Here is a 20,658-nt window from a genome sequence, read left to right as displayed (position 1 = left end):
CTATTCTTGCCTCTCAGAAGTAACTCCTACTTGATCATTTTGTGTAACCAATTTACTATGTGATTGAATTCAGTTTGAAAATATTTTGGTGAGAACTTTTGTATGTGTATTCTTCAAAGATATTGGTCTGTAGTTTTTCTTCTTATAATGTTATTATCTGGGTTCGTCACAACAGCAATGCTGCCAAATGGAATAAGTTTGAAAGTGTTCCCTCCCCTTGAATTTTTGGAAGCGTTTGAGAAGAATTGGCATTAATTCTTCTTTAAGCGTTTGGTCGAGTTCACCAGTGAAGTCACCTGGTCCTGGGCTTCTCTTTGTTGGGAGGTTGGTGATTATTGATTCAGTCAACTTACCCATTATTAGTCTGTTTCTACTTTCTATCTTCTCATGATTCAGCTTTGGTAAGTTGTATTTTCTAGAATTTTATCCATTTCTTTCAGGTTGCCCAATTTGTTGGCATATGGTTGTTCTTAGTAGTCTTTTATCACCTTCTGTATTTCTGATACCAGTTGTAAGGTCTCCTTCTTCATTTCTGATTTTATGTATTCTTATCTTGTTTTTAGTCTACTTAAAGTTTCATCAATTTTTTTATCCTTTTTTAAAAATACATTTCAGTTTACTCAATCTTTACCATTGCTTTTCTGGTCTCCATTTCACCTATTTCAGCTCTGAGCTTAGTTATTTCCTTTCTTCTGTGAACATGGAGATTTTGTTCTTTTCTACTTTCTTGGGGTATGAGAATTTTCCATACTATGAGTACTTACCACTAGGAACTTCTCAAGTACAGCTGCTTTTGCAGCATCCCATGGATTGTGTTGTGCTGTGTTTGTATGTTCATTTGTTTCAAGATGTAATTTGAGCTCCCTCTTAAGGTCTTCTTTGATGCGTTAGTTGTTTAGAGGTGTCTTGTTTAGTTTCCACATATTTGTAAATTTTCTAGTTTAACTCTCATTGTTGATTTCTAGTTTCATACCATATGGTTAGAAGAGATAATTAGAATCATTTCAGTCTTCTTAAATTTTCTAAGCCTTGTGTTGTGGCCTATCATATGATTTATGCCTGCAATGTTGAGAGATCTTTGGTTTGTGACAACTTCCTCTCCTGTCCTTTGGTGATAGCTTCTCTTTTTGTGTCCCTCAGACAACTTCAGGTCCCCACAGCAAGCAGTGGTAACTTATCTTTCCTTATGAACAGGGATAGGAAGGTTTCCCACTCCACGCTCAATGGAAGATGGCAGTTGCATTTACACAGTGCAATAGCTGTTTGCCAATTCCTTATCAATAATATAAGTCTTCTGGGAACAGGGTAGAAGAAAAAATGGGACAATTTAAAGATTTCCCCCTCAATCCCATTAGCAGTTGCCTTCTGCTTCAATCCTTCCCCAAGATGTAACAGCAGGTCTAGACTTAAAGAACTGACTCTTTGGAGATAACAGTGTGAGAATGGACTGGTTTGTAGCCTGAGAGCCACTGAGGGGTCTCTGAAGTTTCTTGCTTTGTTCCCATCATTTGTACGAGGACTAAGTGGGGAGATAAAGTGTTGAATAATGTGTGGTAGGATAAGGTGTGGTTTCAGTACACCGACTGGTGGAGAGGCCTCAATGGCTGCTACAGACACAGAGACTGGAGTGCATGTCTTTGCAATGGGGGAGGGGGACAAAGCCCTGGGGAGAAGATTCTAGCATGCTAGGCTACCAGATACACTGGGGCTCCTTCACTCAAGCCAGGTTGAAATGCAGAGTGCGCTGCTCTGTGCAGGGTCTTTTCATTGGAGATAATCATTTAGTCTGAACAGTGGAGGGGAAAAAATTCATTCTCTATAAACCAAGTGAATGAACCACTCCGATACCAGGAAGGAGAGCTCTACTTTCTGCAATGACTCTCCAGTCCCCTCTTCTGACAAAGCTTTATGTCACCTTAAATGGCAAAAAAAAAAAAATCACCTACAGGTACCAGATTCATTTCCTTAGAGCAGGCTGTAAAGGAAGAATTTGGAGCTGAGACGCCATACATTGATAAGTGGCTCAGTGTATAACAACAACAACAAAATGATGATGTGAAGGGTGGGAGGAAAAGGGAAGCAGGTACCAGTAATGAAACACTAACTTTGGAACACTGGGATGCTAAGCACTGATTTGGAATACTGGAGTCATCAGGCTACTCGTTTGTGTTCGCAGAGTATTTCTTCTCATTATGACCTTCACATTCACTTTACCTTCTTTCTTTTTTCCTTATTTACAGGGCAAAATGAATAAGAGAAAGACAAGTGTGTGTCAACAAACTTGGGCCTTATTATGCAAAAACTTTCTTAAAAAATGGAGAATGAAAAGGGAGTCCTTTATGGTATGATTCAATATCTGTGTCTCTTCATAGTTGTGAAGGAAAATGGGCATTCTTGGGGAAGAATCGCTGCTTTGTTAATTTCCCTCCAATAAATTAATAAATAAAACACCTATACACAAGAGAAGAAGTTATTTCTCAAATTGTAAATTTTCTCAGGATATTTCAATTAACACAGCCTCATAATTTAAGGTCTGAAAGTACTGAGGCTGGTCTGGAATAGAGAACCCAATAAATGTCTTAAATGTCAGTGGTAACATATTTTGCTAGCATTCCTACACCCAGAAATTGGGGTAAGATACTTGTATTCTGAAAATATCATATAAAGTTAACCCACAGAAATAGAAATCTGGTATTTTCTCTTTTGAATGTTTCTTTTCTTGTTTTTTATAAAGTAAATTATTCTATTTAAAAGTAATAGATATTTTGGAAATGTGATTAGTTTATTAGAACATGTAATCTTACCAAATGACAAAAATTTTGGTTAAACTTTAGAATCTTTTTAAAATCAGAAAGGTATACCTAAGTAACATTTTAATGAAGTTGGAATGATATTGTATATCTATTGTGGATTTTTTTTGTACAAGCATGCATTTAAAACATAGAGTGATTTCTCATTGGAGGTTATTAAGTGACAGGTATTGATAACTAACCAAGATAGTGTTTCTCAGGTCACCAACATACTGTTGAGTTTCCAATACAAGAAACTTGGCATGCAATCAATATTTTATCACTAATTGAGCAATGCCTTGAAACGGTCTCTAGTAACATATAAGCTTTCAGCCAAATCAAATACAGGCATACCTCGGAAGTATTACGGTTCAGTTCCAGATCTCTGTAATAAAATTAGTATCACATAAAGCTAGCCAAAATCATTTTGTGGGTAGAGTGCTTTGCCTTTAATTTAAAAAAAAGAAAAAAAATACGCCACCTGTGACACGCAGTAAAGCAGAGCACAGTAACGCGAGGTCTGCCTGAACAGCCTGAGAAGGTCACCACAGGAATACCAGCTGATAAGAATTTATCATACCTGCCATTGTCGCCTCTCATATTTTCATGACAATTTTTGCTTCAGACTGTTGCTGTAGATCAAGAAATTTGAATTGCTATGAATAGCTAAATTACACAGACTCCTGAAACTTTTGCTGTCCATATTTTAAATGGTTCATAATGTGAGATATTTTGAAATTAGAGAGGTAAACAAGACAAACTCGATGACCAAATGATTGTGGATGACTGATTTGAAATCGTCACTTTCTTTATTTTTGTCTCTTGCATTGTGAAGGAATGGTTGAACTTATTGCTCCTAATAATTGTTTTGTACCTGTTCGATATTCATCATGAATTTCATGATTTTTCTGCACGGCCTTCCATGGACCTGGCACGGTTAGATTCATTTAACCTGTCTACATTTACTATTGCATACACACCTTTCACCAATACAACCCAACAGATAATGAATAAAGTTGCCTCAGCCCTCTCTGTGAAAGGTGAGTTTTCTAGCAACCTAAGAGGAATTTCTGATGTCAATATTTGGTCTATTTGATTGCAGATGCTTGCATTTCAGTTAATAAACTCTGTCAATTGTCACAATTTCTTGATAATGTGAAATGTGGATATAGTTTCTTTTTTTTGGAAGTAAGAAGCCATTACTTAATATTTAAGTCGAAACTGTGAAGTACCTTTATCCAAACAAGGGATGAGCACTTAGAATGCACAGTCTTTCAAAACAGAAATCTGCTGCTCTCCTGCAGTATTATTGTAAGGGGACCCATGACTCTTGCTCCAGCCAGTCACTGGAAGTTGTAGAAGATCTCTTCTTTTTGTCAACCTCTGTCCATAACTTCACTCTAGCCTCAGTAACCAGTGATGTGTTTGTATTCTGACCCTTTATCTGAATTCAGTTTCCAAAAGTCCACCCACTCTGTAATCTGTATTCAGGCCTTTGCTATCTGGAGTTTCTGTGACCACAGTTCCCAGATTATGTCGAGCTTTTCCTTCCTGTCCTGGCTTCAGTGCACACAGGCCAGGTGGGTGGATGCAGACATCCTAGGCTTTCCCATCACACCATCACTTCCACGTGCACCTGAATGTCTGCACTGTGCATCTTGCCTGCAAATGGTAAACCCACTTTTGATTCAAGATCTTTGCCTGATCTGACTCTCCACCAAGGTGTAGTCTTTCAGTCCATCCTGAGATGCATTCATTCCCACCTGTTTCACAGTGTCCTCCTGAGGGTCCATGTCATGAACTTGTGCTTCTCAAAACCTTTGTCAAAAGTCACATGCAATGTGATAAGAAACATTCATTAAATGACTACTATGTGCACGATCTTTACATAGAACACTCTTTCCAATGAATGTACTAATGTCTTTATTTTACAAATAAGATGATTGAATTCTGATAATAAATATTCATTCAATACTACAATGCACCTGATTTTTAGAGACTATTCTATAGAATTAGAATACTATTCTGTGATAATAATTGTATCATTCTGTATTATATTGATATGTACTATGTACTAATATTCTGTATTAACAATTGTAAGTTTATTTTACAAATATGAAAATTGATTAACAAAAGTTAAGAGACTTGCTCTTTCATAATCATATATACTTAAGGTAGTTTTCAGGGGAAAAATTAATTCTATCAAAAAACGTGTTGCCTGCTCCCTCCACTTTCACCTTCGACATTCCCAACCCAATTCATACTTTTTCTTGCGTTCCTTCTCATTTTCTTAGTCTTAATAAAGCAACTATAAGTCATTAAAAAATTATTTTAGTGATATCAACATAGTCACTCAACATATTTTTGAGTTCTCACTATTTTTCCAACATATTATCCATACTCTGATGGGTGATAAAGGGTAATGAAGTTATACAGTTATTTCCACATGATATAAGCCCGTACCTAATTGTGATTTAAATATGTAAATTATTACCATTTTAGATTTATTGTAATGCTAATTCTTCTTTAAATAATTTAATTGCTACTATATAATTAAACAATAATTAAAATTAGTTTAGTAGCACTGGGGAACAATTTTTTTTCATTTTCTGTGGCATGAGGTTTTAGAACTGTTTCTATATATTTCTGCATCGCTGATTCCAAATCTGAAATCCATTTTTTAGTGCATGTTCTAGTTTTTTGGCAGTTTTAATTTGTTTTGTTATAGTTAATGGCATGCATTGGTTTTTAAATTGGAATTAAAGGCAACAATTCTTGGATTTAATATAACCACAAGGCAATTAATGTTTTACAAACATCACTTTTACATAATTGTAGTTGTTTTTAAATGTAAAAAATTATTATCTGATAAAAACACCCTCTTATTTTGTTTTAAGATTGAATCATGGCTTATTTGAGTAGGAATAAATGTAAGAATAGTCCTGACACCTTCTGTTATATATGTGGCTGTTACACACTTCAACGTCAAAGGCACAATATTTCATCATTTGTGACACGTGCATATATTGTCTATTTTTAAGTTCCCCTTGGTGATCAAGACAAGAATTGGGCTCCTCATATTGTGTGTCATAATTGTGAGAAAATGCTTCATGACTCAACAAAAGGAAAACGCAAAGGAATGCCTTTTGATATTCCCATGGTTTGGTGTGAACATAAGGACCACAGCAGTGACTGTTATTTCTGTCTGATCCATACAAAGGGCATCAGCCATAAAAATGGCATATGATCTCATATCATAATATTCCTTCAGCAATATGACCTATCCACACTCTGAGACTCTTTCCCAGTTCCAGTTTTCAGTGGTTTTATTTCTTCTAAGGACGAAGAAAGTGAACATGGTGATCAAGTGTATTTTGATAAGATACATCAGGAAATGGTTGTAGAATCTGAAGAGTCTTCTTCTGATGCCAAGCAGTCATTAATCCCTCAGCAGTTTAGCCAACCTGAAATGAATGACTTAGTAAGAGATTTGGGCCTATCAAAGAAAGCACTAAGTTATTAGCCTCCAGCCTTCAAGAAATAAATGTACTTCACCGGTCAGCTAAAATATCCCATTTCAGGAAGCGTAAATAAATTTTTGTGGACTTTTTTACAAAGGCAAACACTTTGTTTACTGTCATGATATCAGCAGTCTTCTCAGCCAGCTAGCTGTTACCACTTACAGTCCAACAGAATGGTGGCTATTTCTTGACAGCTCTGGACAGAGTCAGAAATGTGTTCTCCTACACAACAGTAATGTTTATGCAGTGGTTCCAATTGTTTATTCTAGTATTCTTCGAGAAGATTATAATGACATAAAGGTAGTGCTCCACTTACTGAAGTATGAGGAGCACAACTGGATCATTTGTGTGGATCTCAAAATGATAAATTTCCTGCTAGGACAACAGAGAGGTTTCATGAAATATCCTTGCTTTCTTTGTTTGTGAGACAGCCGAGCTCGGGAGAAACACTGGACACAGAAGAAATGGTCTCAACATGAAGCTCTGGAAGTAGGGATGCAAAATATTGTGAATGAACCTGTAGTTAATCCAGACAAAATCATTTTTTCCCCACTTCACATCAAACTTGGCTTAATGAAGCACTTTTCTCAGGTTTTGAATAGAGAAAGTGAATGCTTTCAACATATTATTTCTGCTTTTTCTTCCTTGTCTTTTGAGAATATAAATGCAGGTGTATTCAATGGACCTCAAATTCAAACCCTCAAACGTGATGAAGAATTTGCCAGGAAGATGAATAAGGAAGTGAAAGCAGCATGGCAGTCTTTTGTGGCACTTACAAAGAACTTGCTTGGCAACAAAAAAAGCAGAAAACTATGAACTTCTGGTTGAAAGGATGCTGTTGGCTTTCTGCGACTTTGTATGTAACATAAGCGTTAAGATTCACTTCCTGAACAGTCACCTTGATAAGTTTCCCAATAATCTTGGAGCTGTTAGTGATGAGCAGGGAGAATGCTTTCATCAAGATCTGAAGACAATGGAAGAGTGTTATCAGGGGCTATGGGACAGAAATATGATTGCTGACTACTGCTGGAGCATTTAATGAGATTGTCCTCAACAAGTACGCAAATGCAAGAGCTACAAACACAAATTTTTGCCTGAATAGAATTTAAATAAGTTTTGCGCATATTTTATGATTACAATATGAGTTTTAATATGTTCTATTTTGAAATTGTAGACAAATTTGATGCAATCATATCTTTCAGTGTATTAGTGTATTTACTGCATTATATAAATTATTATATTTTCACAAATATGATGCCTAAGAAGACATTCTACTTTATTGTGTTAAACTAAATGTTGAAAATTTTACAATAAGATGAAGACCTAAAATCTTTAATTGCAAGAAAACTGTAGCTTACAGAGAAACATTAATGTCTGATTTGAGATCAGCACAAGCAAATTAGGTAAGAAAAAGTGTTTTTGTGGATGCAACAAATATTGTGTTTCTCTGTGTAATCCAACATATAAAAGTAACTAATTTTCATGTACGCCTTCTGATTACATATTGTCTGGGTGAAATTTCAGAAAAGTTTTTCTTCCCAACCTTTATTGTGCCTGACTTACTCCATATCAATGTTTTATTTTATTTCCATAAAGTACTGTAGTAAAGGAATTGAATATGAAGCCTGAAGATAGTGTCTTTTATAATTTACTGACAATAACATTCCCTTTTGTAGGTTCAGTTAAAGAAGTCTTAGGACTTTCTGACAAAGAAAGTATTGAAAACTTAACAGTCAGTTATCCTGAGAAAATAGTAGGAGTCATCTTTACTAATATGTTCTCCTATCAATTGAATTTTGTGACGTGGTATAGATTTTTAAGAAACAAGGAACTCAACCACCATACAGGTAACTTTCTAGTGATACAGTTCCACTACTTTCTATTTCATGATGTTGTAAGCCATATGTGGGAATAGATGTTAGTACAGTAAATTTATAAATCATTCTCTATGATGGTAATGTCAACAGGCCAATCAACACATTTCAAAAATGTACATTGATTTTGAGGTATATTAACATACTATTTTATATCATGGTTTTATATATACATATAAATATGTATATGTATACATATACATGCAAGTGTACATATAACATGTATATTCTATTATATTAAAAGAAAATAAAGATTTTTCAGCTAAAAGAGAACAAACTTCCCTTTATGTGTTTGAGTAAGCTTACATGAAAGTAAAGGAAACTTCCAAGGTCCTCAAATGAGAAAGGGATCAAATTCAGAGTGACCCGTTATGATTAATGCTCTATGATTTTGCCAGTCTTGCTAACCAAGAGGTTTAGGTTTCAGGAGCTACATGAGAATTAGTGAGTTTACATAAAATAAAGATTCTTATATTAATTTGGAACCTGAGAGGCTACATACTCAGTAAAAGAGCAGACAAAAAAAAATTACCTAGTAGCAAAAGAAAAACAAAAGAAAACTTGTTGGTCTTTACATGGGCTTTAGATGACAAGAAGAACATTCCCCTGGGAGAATTTGTAGCTCTCAGCACACTGTCCCTGGAGGTAGGCATTCTATCCACCTCAACTGCAAATTCTGAGAAACCACAACAACAAATAAATGAAGTGATTCTGGGGTGGTATAGACACTAGGGTGCCTAGCAGAAGAGCTTATGAATCCTCTATAGAAAAATATAACCTAGATTTAAGCCAAATATCTTTGAGTATTAATGTACAGTCCTAGATGAGAAATCAAGACACCATAAGTAACATTCAGGAGACCCAACAAAGGAGGTTACACATTTTAGTGGAATTATAAAACTGAGAATATAAAGTATGCATGTCTAGAATGTTAAAGAATAAACGAAGGAATAAAAAATACAGGGAAATGCCCTGGACGGTTGGCACAATGGCAGAGCATTGACCCTGTGTGTGGATGTGCTAGGTTGAATTCCTAGTCAGGGCACACAGGTGAAACAACCACCTGCTTTTCCTTCCTCCTCCCTACCCTTTCTCTTTCTCTGTCTGTCTGTCTGTCTGTCTCTCTCTCTCTCTTCTCCTTCTGCAGCCATGGCTTGATTGGTTCAAGCACTCTGGGTCTGATGCTGAGGATGGCTATATCAAGCCTTTATCTCAGGCACTAAAAATAGTTTGGTTGTAAACATTGTCCCAAAATGGACTGAGTAATAGACCCAGATGGGTTGCTGGGTTGATACTGGTCAGTGTGCATGTGGGAGTCTCTCTATCTACTCTCTTCTTACTTAAAAACAAAACACACACCCACACACACACAAAAAGAAAATATACCATATGATACAGAAAGTGTTAAAAAATTACCTTGGAGAAAATAAAGTCTAATAAAGATAAGAACACTATTTTGAGAAAAGTATAAATCTTTATTTAAAAAGTCCCAAATAAATGAAAGAATAAATCACATTCCTAGACACATATCACATACACAGTGTATTAATTTTCTACTGCTGTGTAACAAATTATCACTAACAGTACTCATTGGGTAGCTCATAGCTTGTAGGTCAGATGTATGAGCAGGGTTATCGGGGTCTCTACTTAGGCTTTCACAGGTTATAATAAAGGTATTGACCAGGCTGAGTTCTTTTCATGCAGCTCTTGGGAAAATGCCATTTCAAAGCTTATTCATGATGTTGACAAAATTCAGTTTCTTTCAGCCTGGGAATAGGTTTCTCATGGCTTTCCTGACTCTCAGGGGCAGGTCCCTCTCAGGAATTAGAGAGCACAGTCTGGTTTTGCATGTGAACCACTCCATCTTCAAAGCCAACAATGGCAAGAGTAAATATTTCTTCCTTCAAATCTTTCTGACTTACCCAGCTAGAGCAAACATATTTAAAGGTCTTGTGTGATTAGATTAGCCCGCTTGGATAAACTCCCTAAGGTCAATTGTGCCTTATAATATAATCATGGGGCTGATATATCCTTAGACTCACAGGTTTCACCCCGCACAGAGGATAGGGTATTATACAAGGGAAGAAGTTAATATTAGAATTCTGTCTACTGCAAATGTGAATTCTACCCAGATTTCCTTAGAAACCTATTGTACTTTCTTTTTTAAAATTTTTTTTATTTTTTTATTTTTATTTTTTTAAATAAATTTTTATTAATGTTAATGGGATGACATTAATAAATCAGGGTACATATATTCAAAGAAAACATGTCTAGGTTATCTTGTCATCAAATTATGTTGTATACCCCTCGCCCAGAGTCAGATTGTCCTCTGTCACCCTCTATCTAGTTTTCTCTGTGCCCCTCCCCCTCCCCCTAACTCTCTCCCTCTTTCCCTCCTGCTTCCTCCCTCCCCCCTCCCCTGGTAACCACCACACTCTTGTCCATGTCTCTTACTCTCATTTTTATGTTCCACCAATGTATGGAATCATGTAGTTCTTGCTTTTTCTGATTTACTTATTTCACTCCGTATAATGTTATCAAGATCCCACCATTTTGCTGTAAATAATCTGATGTCATCATTTCTTATGGCTGAGTAGTATTTCATAGTGTATATGTGCCACATCTTCTTTATCCAGTCTTCTATTGAAGGGCTTTTTGGTTGTTTCCATGTCTTGGCCACTGTGAACAGTGCTGCAATGAACATGGGGCTACATGTGTCTTTACGTATCAATGTTTCTGAGGTTTGGGGTATATACCCAGTAGAGGGATTTCTGGGTCATAAGGTAGTTCTATTTTCAGTTTTTTGAGGAACCACCATACTTTCCTCCATAATGGTTGTACTACTTTACAGTCCCACCAACAGTGGATGAGAGTTCCCTTTTCTTCGCAGCCTCTCCAACATTTGCTATTACCCATCTTGTTGATAATAGCTAATCTAACAGGGGTGAGGTGGTATCTCATTGTAGTTTTGATTTGCATTTCTCTAATAACTAATGAAGCTGAGCATCTTTTCATATATCTGTTGGCCATTTGTATTTCTTCCTGGGAGAAGTGTCTGCAGATGTGAATTCTACCCAGATTTCCTTAGAAACCTATTGTACTTTCAATCAAAATCATAACAAATCTTTTCATTTAAATTGGTTCATTTATTCTAAAATATACTTCTGAAAGGAGCACGGAACAGCCATGCTGCTCATTAAAAAGCATGAAGTTATAAATAATTAAGACTGTGCTATTACTATAGTAACAGATAAATAAATAGATAGAAATACTTTGCATAAATATGAGAACTAACATATGCCTGAGAGGACATTGCAGAGCAATGCTACAAAAAGTCTTTCCATAAAGAACAAAATGAAATGATTTCACATGAACAACGAACCAGTAAAGAATTAAATGAGATAAACAAGCTTCAGAGGTCAATGTAGGGCTATATATTTGTAACTATGGGATAGAAAATAATTTCTTAAACAGAATAAAAAAATGGTCTATAAAAGAAAAGATTAATAAATTCAACTGGACCCAAATGAAGGAATTCTCTTTATCACAAGATACCATAGAGTTAATGAGAAATAAAAGTAAGTCTTGGAATGAGATGTTAACAACAAAGAAAACCAACAAAATTTAATCTCTGAAATATGTAAAGACTTCCTTTGAGTAAATAAGTAAAAGTGTATAAAGAGGAGAATCATGAAAATATATAAGTAAGAATGTCATAAAAGGAGAAACACCCAGCAAGGAGCACACAGAAAGACGCTTCCCGGCCTTAGCAATCAGGGAAATGAACTTTGAAATCACATGTGGTGTCACGTTTACCAGACAGTAAATAGAACAATGCAGAGTGTTTACCAGGATATGTAGCAAAGAGAAGCCAACATCACAAAATGTTTAAATTTCACAAAAATTGATTTGAGAAGTGGATAACAACCCAGTGTCACAGGAATCCTACTAGTGACAGGGTCCCACCTGTGCTCAAGACGTGCAGCCTGTTCTGTTCTCCTTCCCGAGGGAAGGGAATAATTAAGTTGTGTAACTATAACAAGATACCTGGACTCAAGAATTTGAAAAGCAGGCAGGAATTCTCTAGAACATTTCCCCACCTACTTCTGCAAGCTAGGTAGTCACACCTAAATTGTAGTGCCAGCTACTAGTGGGAGGAAACACCATCATCTTAGGACCCTTAGTTTGATGTGGAATAGAGGACCCCCCAGCCCCTCTTCCTAAGATCTATGCTTAATTTGTAGCCTGAGTGAGAAATAGACCTTTTCTGTGATAAGCCATTGAAGATTTTAGACTTGTTTGTTACTGTAACATATGGTAGACTATCTAACTGATACACCCATATTCACAAGAAGTCACAGATAAGGATTTTCATAATTGTAGTTTTTTGTTGTTGTTGCTTTTTGGCAATAGTTAAAAGAAAAAGGGGACCCAAACAAATTTCAGCATGGATAGGTAGAATTAATTACATTCCTGTAATATGATTCTATACAATCATAAGACAGAAAATGAGCCATTATATAATTTTCAAAACCATACTATAGAATAATAGAAGCAACATGAGGCATAATGAACTTAATGATTTATTGGATTTAAGTAAAATTGAAAAATGTTAAAGTTATATATGTAGTTTAGGTACACATAGTAAAAGTTTAAAGGCATCTCTATATAAACACAAAGTTCAAGAAAGTAGCTATGTAGGGCTTGGGACTAGGAAAGCATAAAATCATAGACAGTATAGAAGGTGACAGAAGACAATTTAACTTTGGGGAAGGGGTATACAGCACAATCAAATGTAAAAATGATCTAGAGATATTTTCTCTCAACATATGTACCCTGATTTATCAATGTCACTGCATTAAATTTAATAAAAAAAAATCTTAAAAAAAATCATAGACAGTACACGGACGGGGTTCTAGTGGTGTTTAAAATGGTGCATTTGTGTGTATAATTTGATCATATGTATATATGTTTTTATTATACTGTCATATCATTTGCATATGTAAATTATTTTTAAATGATTTTCTTAATATTTAAAATTTAATGAGACATACATTTACTTCCTCAATGTAATTTTTGTCATATTAAATAATATCTTTTTAATGTAGTTTAATACTCAATGACCTGTAGGCCTTTTTTTTTAGGCCTTTTTTTTTTTTTTGTATTTTTCTGAAGCTGGAAACAGGGAGAGACAGACAGACTCCTGCATGCGCCTGACTGGGATCCACCGGGCACGCCCACCAGGGGCGACGCTCTGCCCACCAGGGGGCGATGCTCTGCCCCTCCAGGGCATCGCTCTGCCCCGACCAGAGCCCCGACCAGAGCCACTCTAGCGCCTGAGGCAGAGGCCAAGGAGCCATCCCCAGCGCCCGGGCCATCTTTGCTCCAATGGAGCCTTGGCTGCGAGAGGGGAAGAGAGAGACAGAGAGGAAGGGGGGGTGGAGAAGCAAATGGGCGCTTCTCCTATGTGCCCTGGCCGAGAATCGAACCCGGGTCCCCCTGCACGCCAGGTTGACGCTCTACCCCTGAGCCAACCGGCCAGGGCTTTAGTCCTTTTTTTTTTTATAAGCATATTTGTTCTTCTTCAAAAGATGTTCTGACACAATGTAAACATGGTGGTCATCTCATCCAAACATATATTTGCTTATTAGGCCAGCATTATAGCAAATGTTAGGCAAAAATTTTAGTAGCATTTTTCAATCCATATAAATCTCTGCTAACTTTTGAAACACATAAAATGGTACTGCTTTCACAATACAGAATTCATAATTAAGATCTCAACAGAATTCTTGATTGGTAAAGAAGCAGAGAAATGAATGTGAGAAAACTTAATGTGAGTGTTATAATTTGATTATCATTTTGTAGGAGTGCTCTGACCCCTCCTCTTTAGGAATCATTACTATAATTTATGTTTTAGCAGACTCTGAGTCAAAATAAGAACAGTTGTAATTAAGCCATTGTAAGGTCTTACGTTTGCTATAGTCAGAACTGAACTAATCCATAATAATACTTACGTATTTTTTTCCCTTTAAAGTTCAATGTTATGAAGCAGGATATGATGAATATGAATATGTTCAGTGCATGGTAACAGAATTCTGGACAGAAGGTTTTGTGTCTCTTCAAGCTGCCATTAATGCTGCAATTATAGAAGTGAGTACAGAATGTCCAATAAAGACTAATAACGGTATTAGAGGCATCAAACGTTCCATACAAGAAAATAAAGCCTTGTTCTTTCTTTACTCACCCATTTATTTACAACAAAGCTTTCTTAAGTTGCCATGTGCCACGAGGACTTTATATGTATATAAATAGGAGGAAAATTGTCTCCTCGAAGAAGAAAACCTTGTCAGGAAGCCAGGCATATAAAAAATTATGAAAAAAGAAGATATATCACAGAGGTATAGTAAAATCCTTACAGGTAAATAAGCCAAACCTTGTTGGCCTTGAATGCCATGGAAGAACTCCTGATTGGAATGACACTTAAAACAGAAGCATGAGGCAAGGTGTTTTGCTGAGAATATAATGTCATATAGACATTTCAAGTGACCATTAGCAAGGAGGCATTAAGATGCACAGATAATTTTGGGAAGTGTGTGCAGCTCAGCAAGCCTATAAGCGAGGTTCCCCGGGCCAGTGGAAGATCACAGAAGTGAAAAGTGGTCTAGATCAGGTCCACACAGGCCCTGAGGTGTTCCTAGGCAAAGAGATCATTCATGAATATGCAAATATGGGTATCACTGTCTTTCTACAGATCACAACAAACCACTCAGTGATGGAAGAACTGATGGCAGTTACCGGAAAAACTATGAAGATCCATCCCTACGTTAGTCAACATGGAATGAACACTGATTTATTCATTTTCTTCCTCATTATCTCCTTTTCCTCATTTGTTTACTATGCCTCTCACAATGTCACAAGAGAGAGGAAGAGGATGAAGGGCTTGATGATGATGATGGGTCTTCGGAATTCAGCATTCTGGTAAGTAAAGTGCAGTTCATGTAGGGACTCAGGAAAAGCGGACTTCTTCAAAACATCCTGATTCATATCTCATGATTTTCTACCTTCTTCCTATGAATGCAATAGGTTGAACATAGAGTTATGCTTGCCAGGCTATGGCTGGGGTTATTAGACATCTCTGACTGAAGCAAGAACACAGGACTGGGTTTTCTGGGTGAATTTAAAGCAGGGATAATGGGGATGGCTACAGAATCCACAGAGAAAAGTGTGGTAGAAATGACAGACATTGTTGTCTGGTCTGGAGGGGGAATATAGGGCAGGAGGAGACCAAAAGGGGAAAATGAGGTCAAAGATCAGAGGCTCTTTTGGAGACCAGGGATGGTAGATATACTTGAAGGAGCAAATTGGCAGAACAGATTGGTTAATATAGGTTGGGTTAATTTGACTTAAAATGTCAGAGGTTGAGTGGTACCCAGTATGGACAAGGTCCAGTGTGAGAACTGGTAAGGAATGGACTGAAAGGGCTTAAAGATGATGTTTATAGTGAGAAGGAGGTAAAATAAGAGAGCCTAGGAAGCCAGGTGAAATAAGCATGTGTAAACAAATTCGGAGTCTGGAAGAAAATGCAACTAAATATTGACCTCTTTACAGAATTAATAGTCAATAAAAGGAAGTACAGCCAAACAGGAAAATCTAAAGACTGTAGAGCCAGAATGTCTGAACTTGAAATGTAGTTGCTTAGCACTCATGTTCAGTAGGTTCTTTGTCTGTAAAATGGGGAATGTAATGGTATTTCTGCATTGTGCTATTGTGAGAATAAAGTGATTTAATATTTTCTGAGTGTATAAAACATTCTCCAGTACAGAGTCACAGCTAAGTGTGTCACCATGATTCCGTTGGTTCAACTGATGTTTTGTTTTTATTTTTAATATTAGTTCATCACACTCTCCAAATATTATTAGAAAACAAGGTAAATTAATTTAATAAAGAAAAGTAAACTATTCTAGTTTAACAGAAAATGAATATAGTCATAGACAGGTATGTAGACTCTGTGATGGACAGGCCCAAAGAACGAGAAAACAGCTATTGGAAAAAGAGAAAAGTAGCAGAATTACACAGAGAAAGAAATTTTTAATCCAAGGAAAATCATCATGTCCTCATCCCCACAGAAGAGAAAGAATCAGAGGTTCAATGAGAAGTTATCACATAATAGGACAGGGTCCTACACAGACATGACTGTGTATTTTTACAATAGTATTATTCCAAACATCCAGAGCAATAAGAGGACTTAGAGGGGTTACAGAGTGCCTTTGAGGTCACAGAGTAAGAATGCTGCAGAGAAAATGTACAACCAAAGGCTATTAGACTAGAACCCTATTTTTATCTGTTTTCATAATAATGTGTGTGTATTTCTGTAATTACTTTTACGAGAGTATTCTTAATTTTTTAAAAACCATTTTAAAATAATTTTACTATTATTTATATATCCTAACCACTGAATAAATATCAGCTGAATGAATGAATGTGTGATTGAAATAACTGAATCAGTGACATCAGAATCCACAGTCAGGTCTTTCCCATTGAAAATGAAATGCTAAAATAACATTTTGTTTCCACATTAGGCTCTCCTGGGGTTTGCTCTATGCTGGTTTCATCTTCATTGCTGCCCTTCTCTTGACATGTGTTGTAATCAGTGCCCAGTTTGTAATTCAAACTAGTTTCATGGTGGTCTTCACCCTCTTTCTACTGTATGGATTGTCTTTGGTGAGTAGGTGAATTAAATATTTTCCTGCTGACTCTTGCCCTAAGAATCAAGGGTTGGTTTTCAAGGAGATTATTATTCTGTATATTCCTTTTCTTCAGAGAAAGTCTGTAGAGCCTGACCAGGCAGTCGGATAGTGAATAGAGCATCAACTTGTGTAGTTGTGGACCCAGTTTCAAAACCCCAAGGACCCAGCTTGAGTGCAAGCTCACCAGATTAAACAAGGGTCAGCCCACTTGAGCATGGGACCATAGACATAACCTCATGGATGCTGGCTTGAACCCAAAGGTCAATGGCTTGAAACTCAAGGTCACTTTCTTGAGTAAGGTGTCACTGATTCAGCTGGATCTTCCTGTCAATGCACATATGAGAATGTAATCAATGAATAGCTAAAGTGCGGAAACTTCAAGTTGATGCTTCTCATCTCTCTTCTGGTCTATCTATCTTGCTAAAAGAAAACTCTCTAGACTGGTATCTGAGTTGGAATGTTTTATACTGCAATTTGTTTTGTAAATTTCAGACCATCATTTTGTTTTTATACATAGACAAATAATATAACTTAATTTTGTATATTCAATTTTTTTACTTTATTATGCTAGGAATAACTTGTGGAGAAACATAAACAAAATGCATCTTCTCTCATTTTAGATAGCTTTGGCTTTTCTAATGAGTGTCCTGATAAAGAAATCTTTTCTCACTGGCCTGGTCGTGTTTCTTCTCACTGTCTTTTGGGGAAGTCTAGGATTCACGGTATTGTACAGGCACCTTCCTGTGTCCCTGGAATGGATATTAGGTTTCTTTAGCCCCTTTGCCTTCACGCTTGGAATGGCCCAGGTGAGAAACCATCTAACTGCTGTGAATGATGTTTCAGAACTATCCTCTCTGGAATTTTTTTTTTATATTACATTATTTCCTTAATTAAAATACAATACCAGCATGTTAAATTTTGGTTACATTTGCTATGCAATCATAGATAAGTGTCTACAAACAACATCCTGGTGAGATTAGATGGAATAATTACTTTAAACACTACAATTCTAATGTTCTAAACATGGAGGAATAAGAGTAATTTAATCTCAGACTGTGAGACTATAAAATAAAATAAACTCTACTTAAAAAATAATGAACTATTGTTTTGCTATATATTAACCTATGTTTTTCTCTTCTTTGGAATTTAATTATCTACAATCATTTCTATAGTCAGCATTATAAGGTTTAGAATCCTAGTAAATATATTGTGAGATTTTAAAAGCTTTGGAAGTATTTAGCCCCACAAAATACGTCGAAGGGTGAGTGAAAAATGGAAGGCCAACATGTAATTATTTACGATGTTTTCTTTGGCTACTAATTAAATATGAACATGATGCTACAAATCTAAACTAAATAACTCTTCCAGTTCATAATTTGATTTACTAATTTAATAGCTCCCATGATTATAAAAACCATAAAGTAAGAAAGAAAATTCAAAGTTAAAAGCACCTTGAATATGTATTGAATACTAAATTATATTTTTGTTCATAAAATGTCGGTTCTCTTTATCTGATTCTCACACTGAACTTACTTTGCCTTTCCTCCTAGGAAATGATAATGTCAATCATTACATATCCATTATTAAAGAAGTGTTAATTACAAACTACTCATTAGCTTGAACAATATAGACCAGCCCACTTCTGCCACTCATTCTTCTTAAATGCACCAGTGATCTCTCCAAGAGCATAAATTCTCTCTCAGGAGCTATTTCCAAGGAGACCACTCCTTTTTCCCATGTTCCATTTGATAAGAAGTTAGCTAAGGCTGAGCTCAAATGTTGTCTTTTCACACACTTCCCCACTTCCTCTTAGTGCTCCCATTTTATTTGGAACATATTTTAAATCATTGCAGTTAGTAAATTACATTATAGTTGGTCACATGCACATCTTTCCAATAGATTTTAGAATTGTAAAGCAGGCAGTCTTATTCTAATTTGTATTTTGGTATGGGGCAAAGAATAACTACCGTACATCCCCATGTATAAGATGCAACTTTTATGGAAACATTTGAGGTCTTAAAACTGGGTTCATTTTATATGGTGGTTGTTGATGTTTTTACTTGCATTTCCCACTTGTTTGAGCTTGTCTTTGTGCTCATTGTTGAATACAATGATTCATCATCAAAAACAGATGAGGACAAGCTAAGAGATGTGACTTCTGACAGTGATGAAGAGTTGTATGAATTTTATGATCAATAAAACTTGAGTTTAATAACTTTATGTAATATAATTTTTCAAATTTCAGACCTCAAAATTAAGGTGTGACTTATACATGGGAGCATCTTATACATGACGAAATATGGTATTTTATTTTTATGCTAAAACTGCTTAAAATTTATTATAAACCTAACTTCCTTTAATTACCTACTCTTTCATTTTCAGCTTTTACGTGTGGACTATGATATAAATTCGAATGCATTTCCTGATCCAAAGAACTACTCAAGTCAAATAATAGGAACACATTTTATGTTGGCTTTTGATATTTTCCTCTATCTGGCATTGATGATTTATTTTGAAAAAATTTTGCCACGTGAGTAGTGATATGACTAATATCAAACATCAGCCTTAGCTGGATATCTCAGTCAATTAAAGTGTTGTCTTCATATGCCAAGGTTATGGGTTCAATCCTGGGTCAGGACACATACAAGAATCAACCAATAAATGCATAATTCAGTGGAACAACAATAAATGTTTCTCTCTCTATCTCAATCTCTGTCTCTAAAATTAATAATAAATGTAAAAAAATGAAAATTTCAATAAATTTTTTTGCCATCCTCTCCTTTTCTTAAAATATGTTTATTATTTTTGCCAAATTTTATTCTGTATTCTCTTAGAATATTTGTTTTATATATTTAATAGTCACTTCTCAATTTCTTTCTCCTTTGCCAGTGTAATGACACCTGGACTCTTAGATAAAATTCAGCATGCCCGACATATCTTGCATTGTATTACAATATATGGCTTCCTTGAGATTAAATGGATCATAACAGTTATTTAAGTTCCTCCAATTTTTTTTAAAGTCACTACTTCAGATCTTCCTACAGGAACAATTATTATAACAGAGAGACATCTTAGTAATTTTTTTTTCCTTATAAAGCTTTACATAGCAAAGCATGTATTTCCCTGTGTCTACCATGTGTACAGGTTTATTGGCACAAGTTTGCATTGCTATGTTGCATTAGGGTGATTCTCGCCTTTGCCATGGTGGCTAACCCAGCAATTGTCTCTTGGCCATTAGGTGAAGATGGACGTCAATATTCACCCTTGTTTTTCCTGAAGCCCTCCATTTGGTCACGACAACAGAATGCAGATCATGTGGCCCTTGAAAATGAAACAGATTTCAATCTTTCATCTAATGACTCTTTTGAACCAATGTCTCCAGAATTCCATGGGAAAGAAGCCATCAGGTAACAAGGATGCATGTTGGTATGCTACATCCATCACTTTGTACTTCAAATTGAAAAAAAAAATTTTTTACCCTTTATCGTCTTATATTGTTGACAGTTACATTAGACAAAAACTGAAATTTTCACCCCAAAATGGAATTCTACAAAATCCCTGTCTGGATTCTGATTCTTTTCTCAGTTGTTTGTCTTCTCTATACTTAGTCTCAACCTCACTCATTTCTTCACCTGGATTCATTTATTCACCTCATTGATTACACTTTTCATTTTTATCTCAGTCTTTTAAAACTTCTCTTTTCTATTTATTGCCTTTTCAAAGAGGA

At 35.8% G+C, this 20,658-nt stretch overlaps 2 protein-coding genes across 2 annotated transcripts in view; both read left to right on the top strand.

Annotated features, from left to right (window-relative positions):
- LOC136308349 (ABC-type organic anion transporter ABCA8-like) overlaps positions 1–20,658 on the top strand; it is a 252,820-nt gene that overhangs the window by 12,570 nt on the left and 219,592 nt on the right. The gene's annotated exons all lie outside the window — the stretch shown is intronic.
- The window catches only part of LOC136308347 (ABC-type organic anion transporter ABCA8-like), a 132,607-nt gene that overhangs the window by 12,588 nt on the left and 99,361 nt on the right, over positions 1–20,658 (top strand). The window contains exons 2-10 of the mRNA XM_066235684.1: positions 2,241–2,342; positions 3,625–3,829; positions 7,987–8,157; positions 14,219–14,334; positions 14,936–15,162; positions 16,764–16,905; positions 17,552–17,737; positions 19,314–19,461; positions 20,170–20,338. Of these exons, the coding sequence (XP_066091781.1) occupies positions 2,247–2,342; positions 3,625–3,829; positions 7,987–8,157; positions 14,219–14,334; positions 14,936–15,162; positions 16,764–16,905; positions 17,552–17,737; positions 19,314–19,461; positions 20,170–20,338 (1,460 nt within the window). The 5' untranslated portion in view covers positions 2,241–2,246. The remainder of the gene's footprint in view (positions 1–2,240; positions 2,343–3,624; positions 3,830–7,986; positions 8,158–14,218; positions 14,335–14,935; positions 15,163–16,763; positions 16,906–17,551; positions 17,738–19,313; positions 19,462–20,169; positions 20,339–20,658) is intronic.

The sequence above is a fragment of the Saccopteryx bilineata genome, chromosome 6, assembly GCF_036850765.1.
Source record: "Saccopteryx bilineata isolate mSacBil1 chromosome 6, mSacBil1_pri_phased_curated, whole genome shotgun sequence".
Lineage (NCBI taxonomy): Eukaryota > Metazoa > Chordata > Mammalia > Chiroptera > Emballonuridae > Saccopteryx > Saccopteryx bilineata.
Note: the sequence above shows the minus strand (reverse complement) of the source record. Positions and strands in the feature narration are given on the sequence as shown.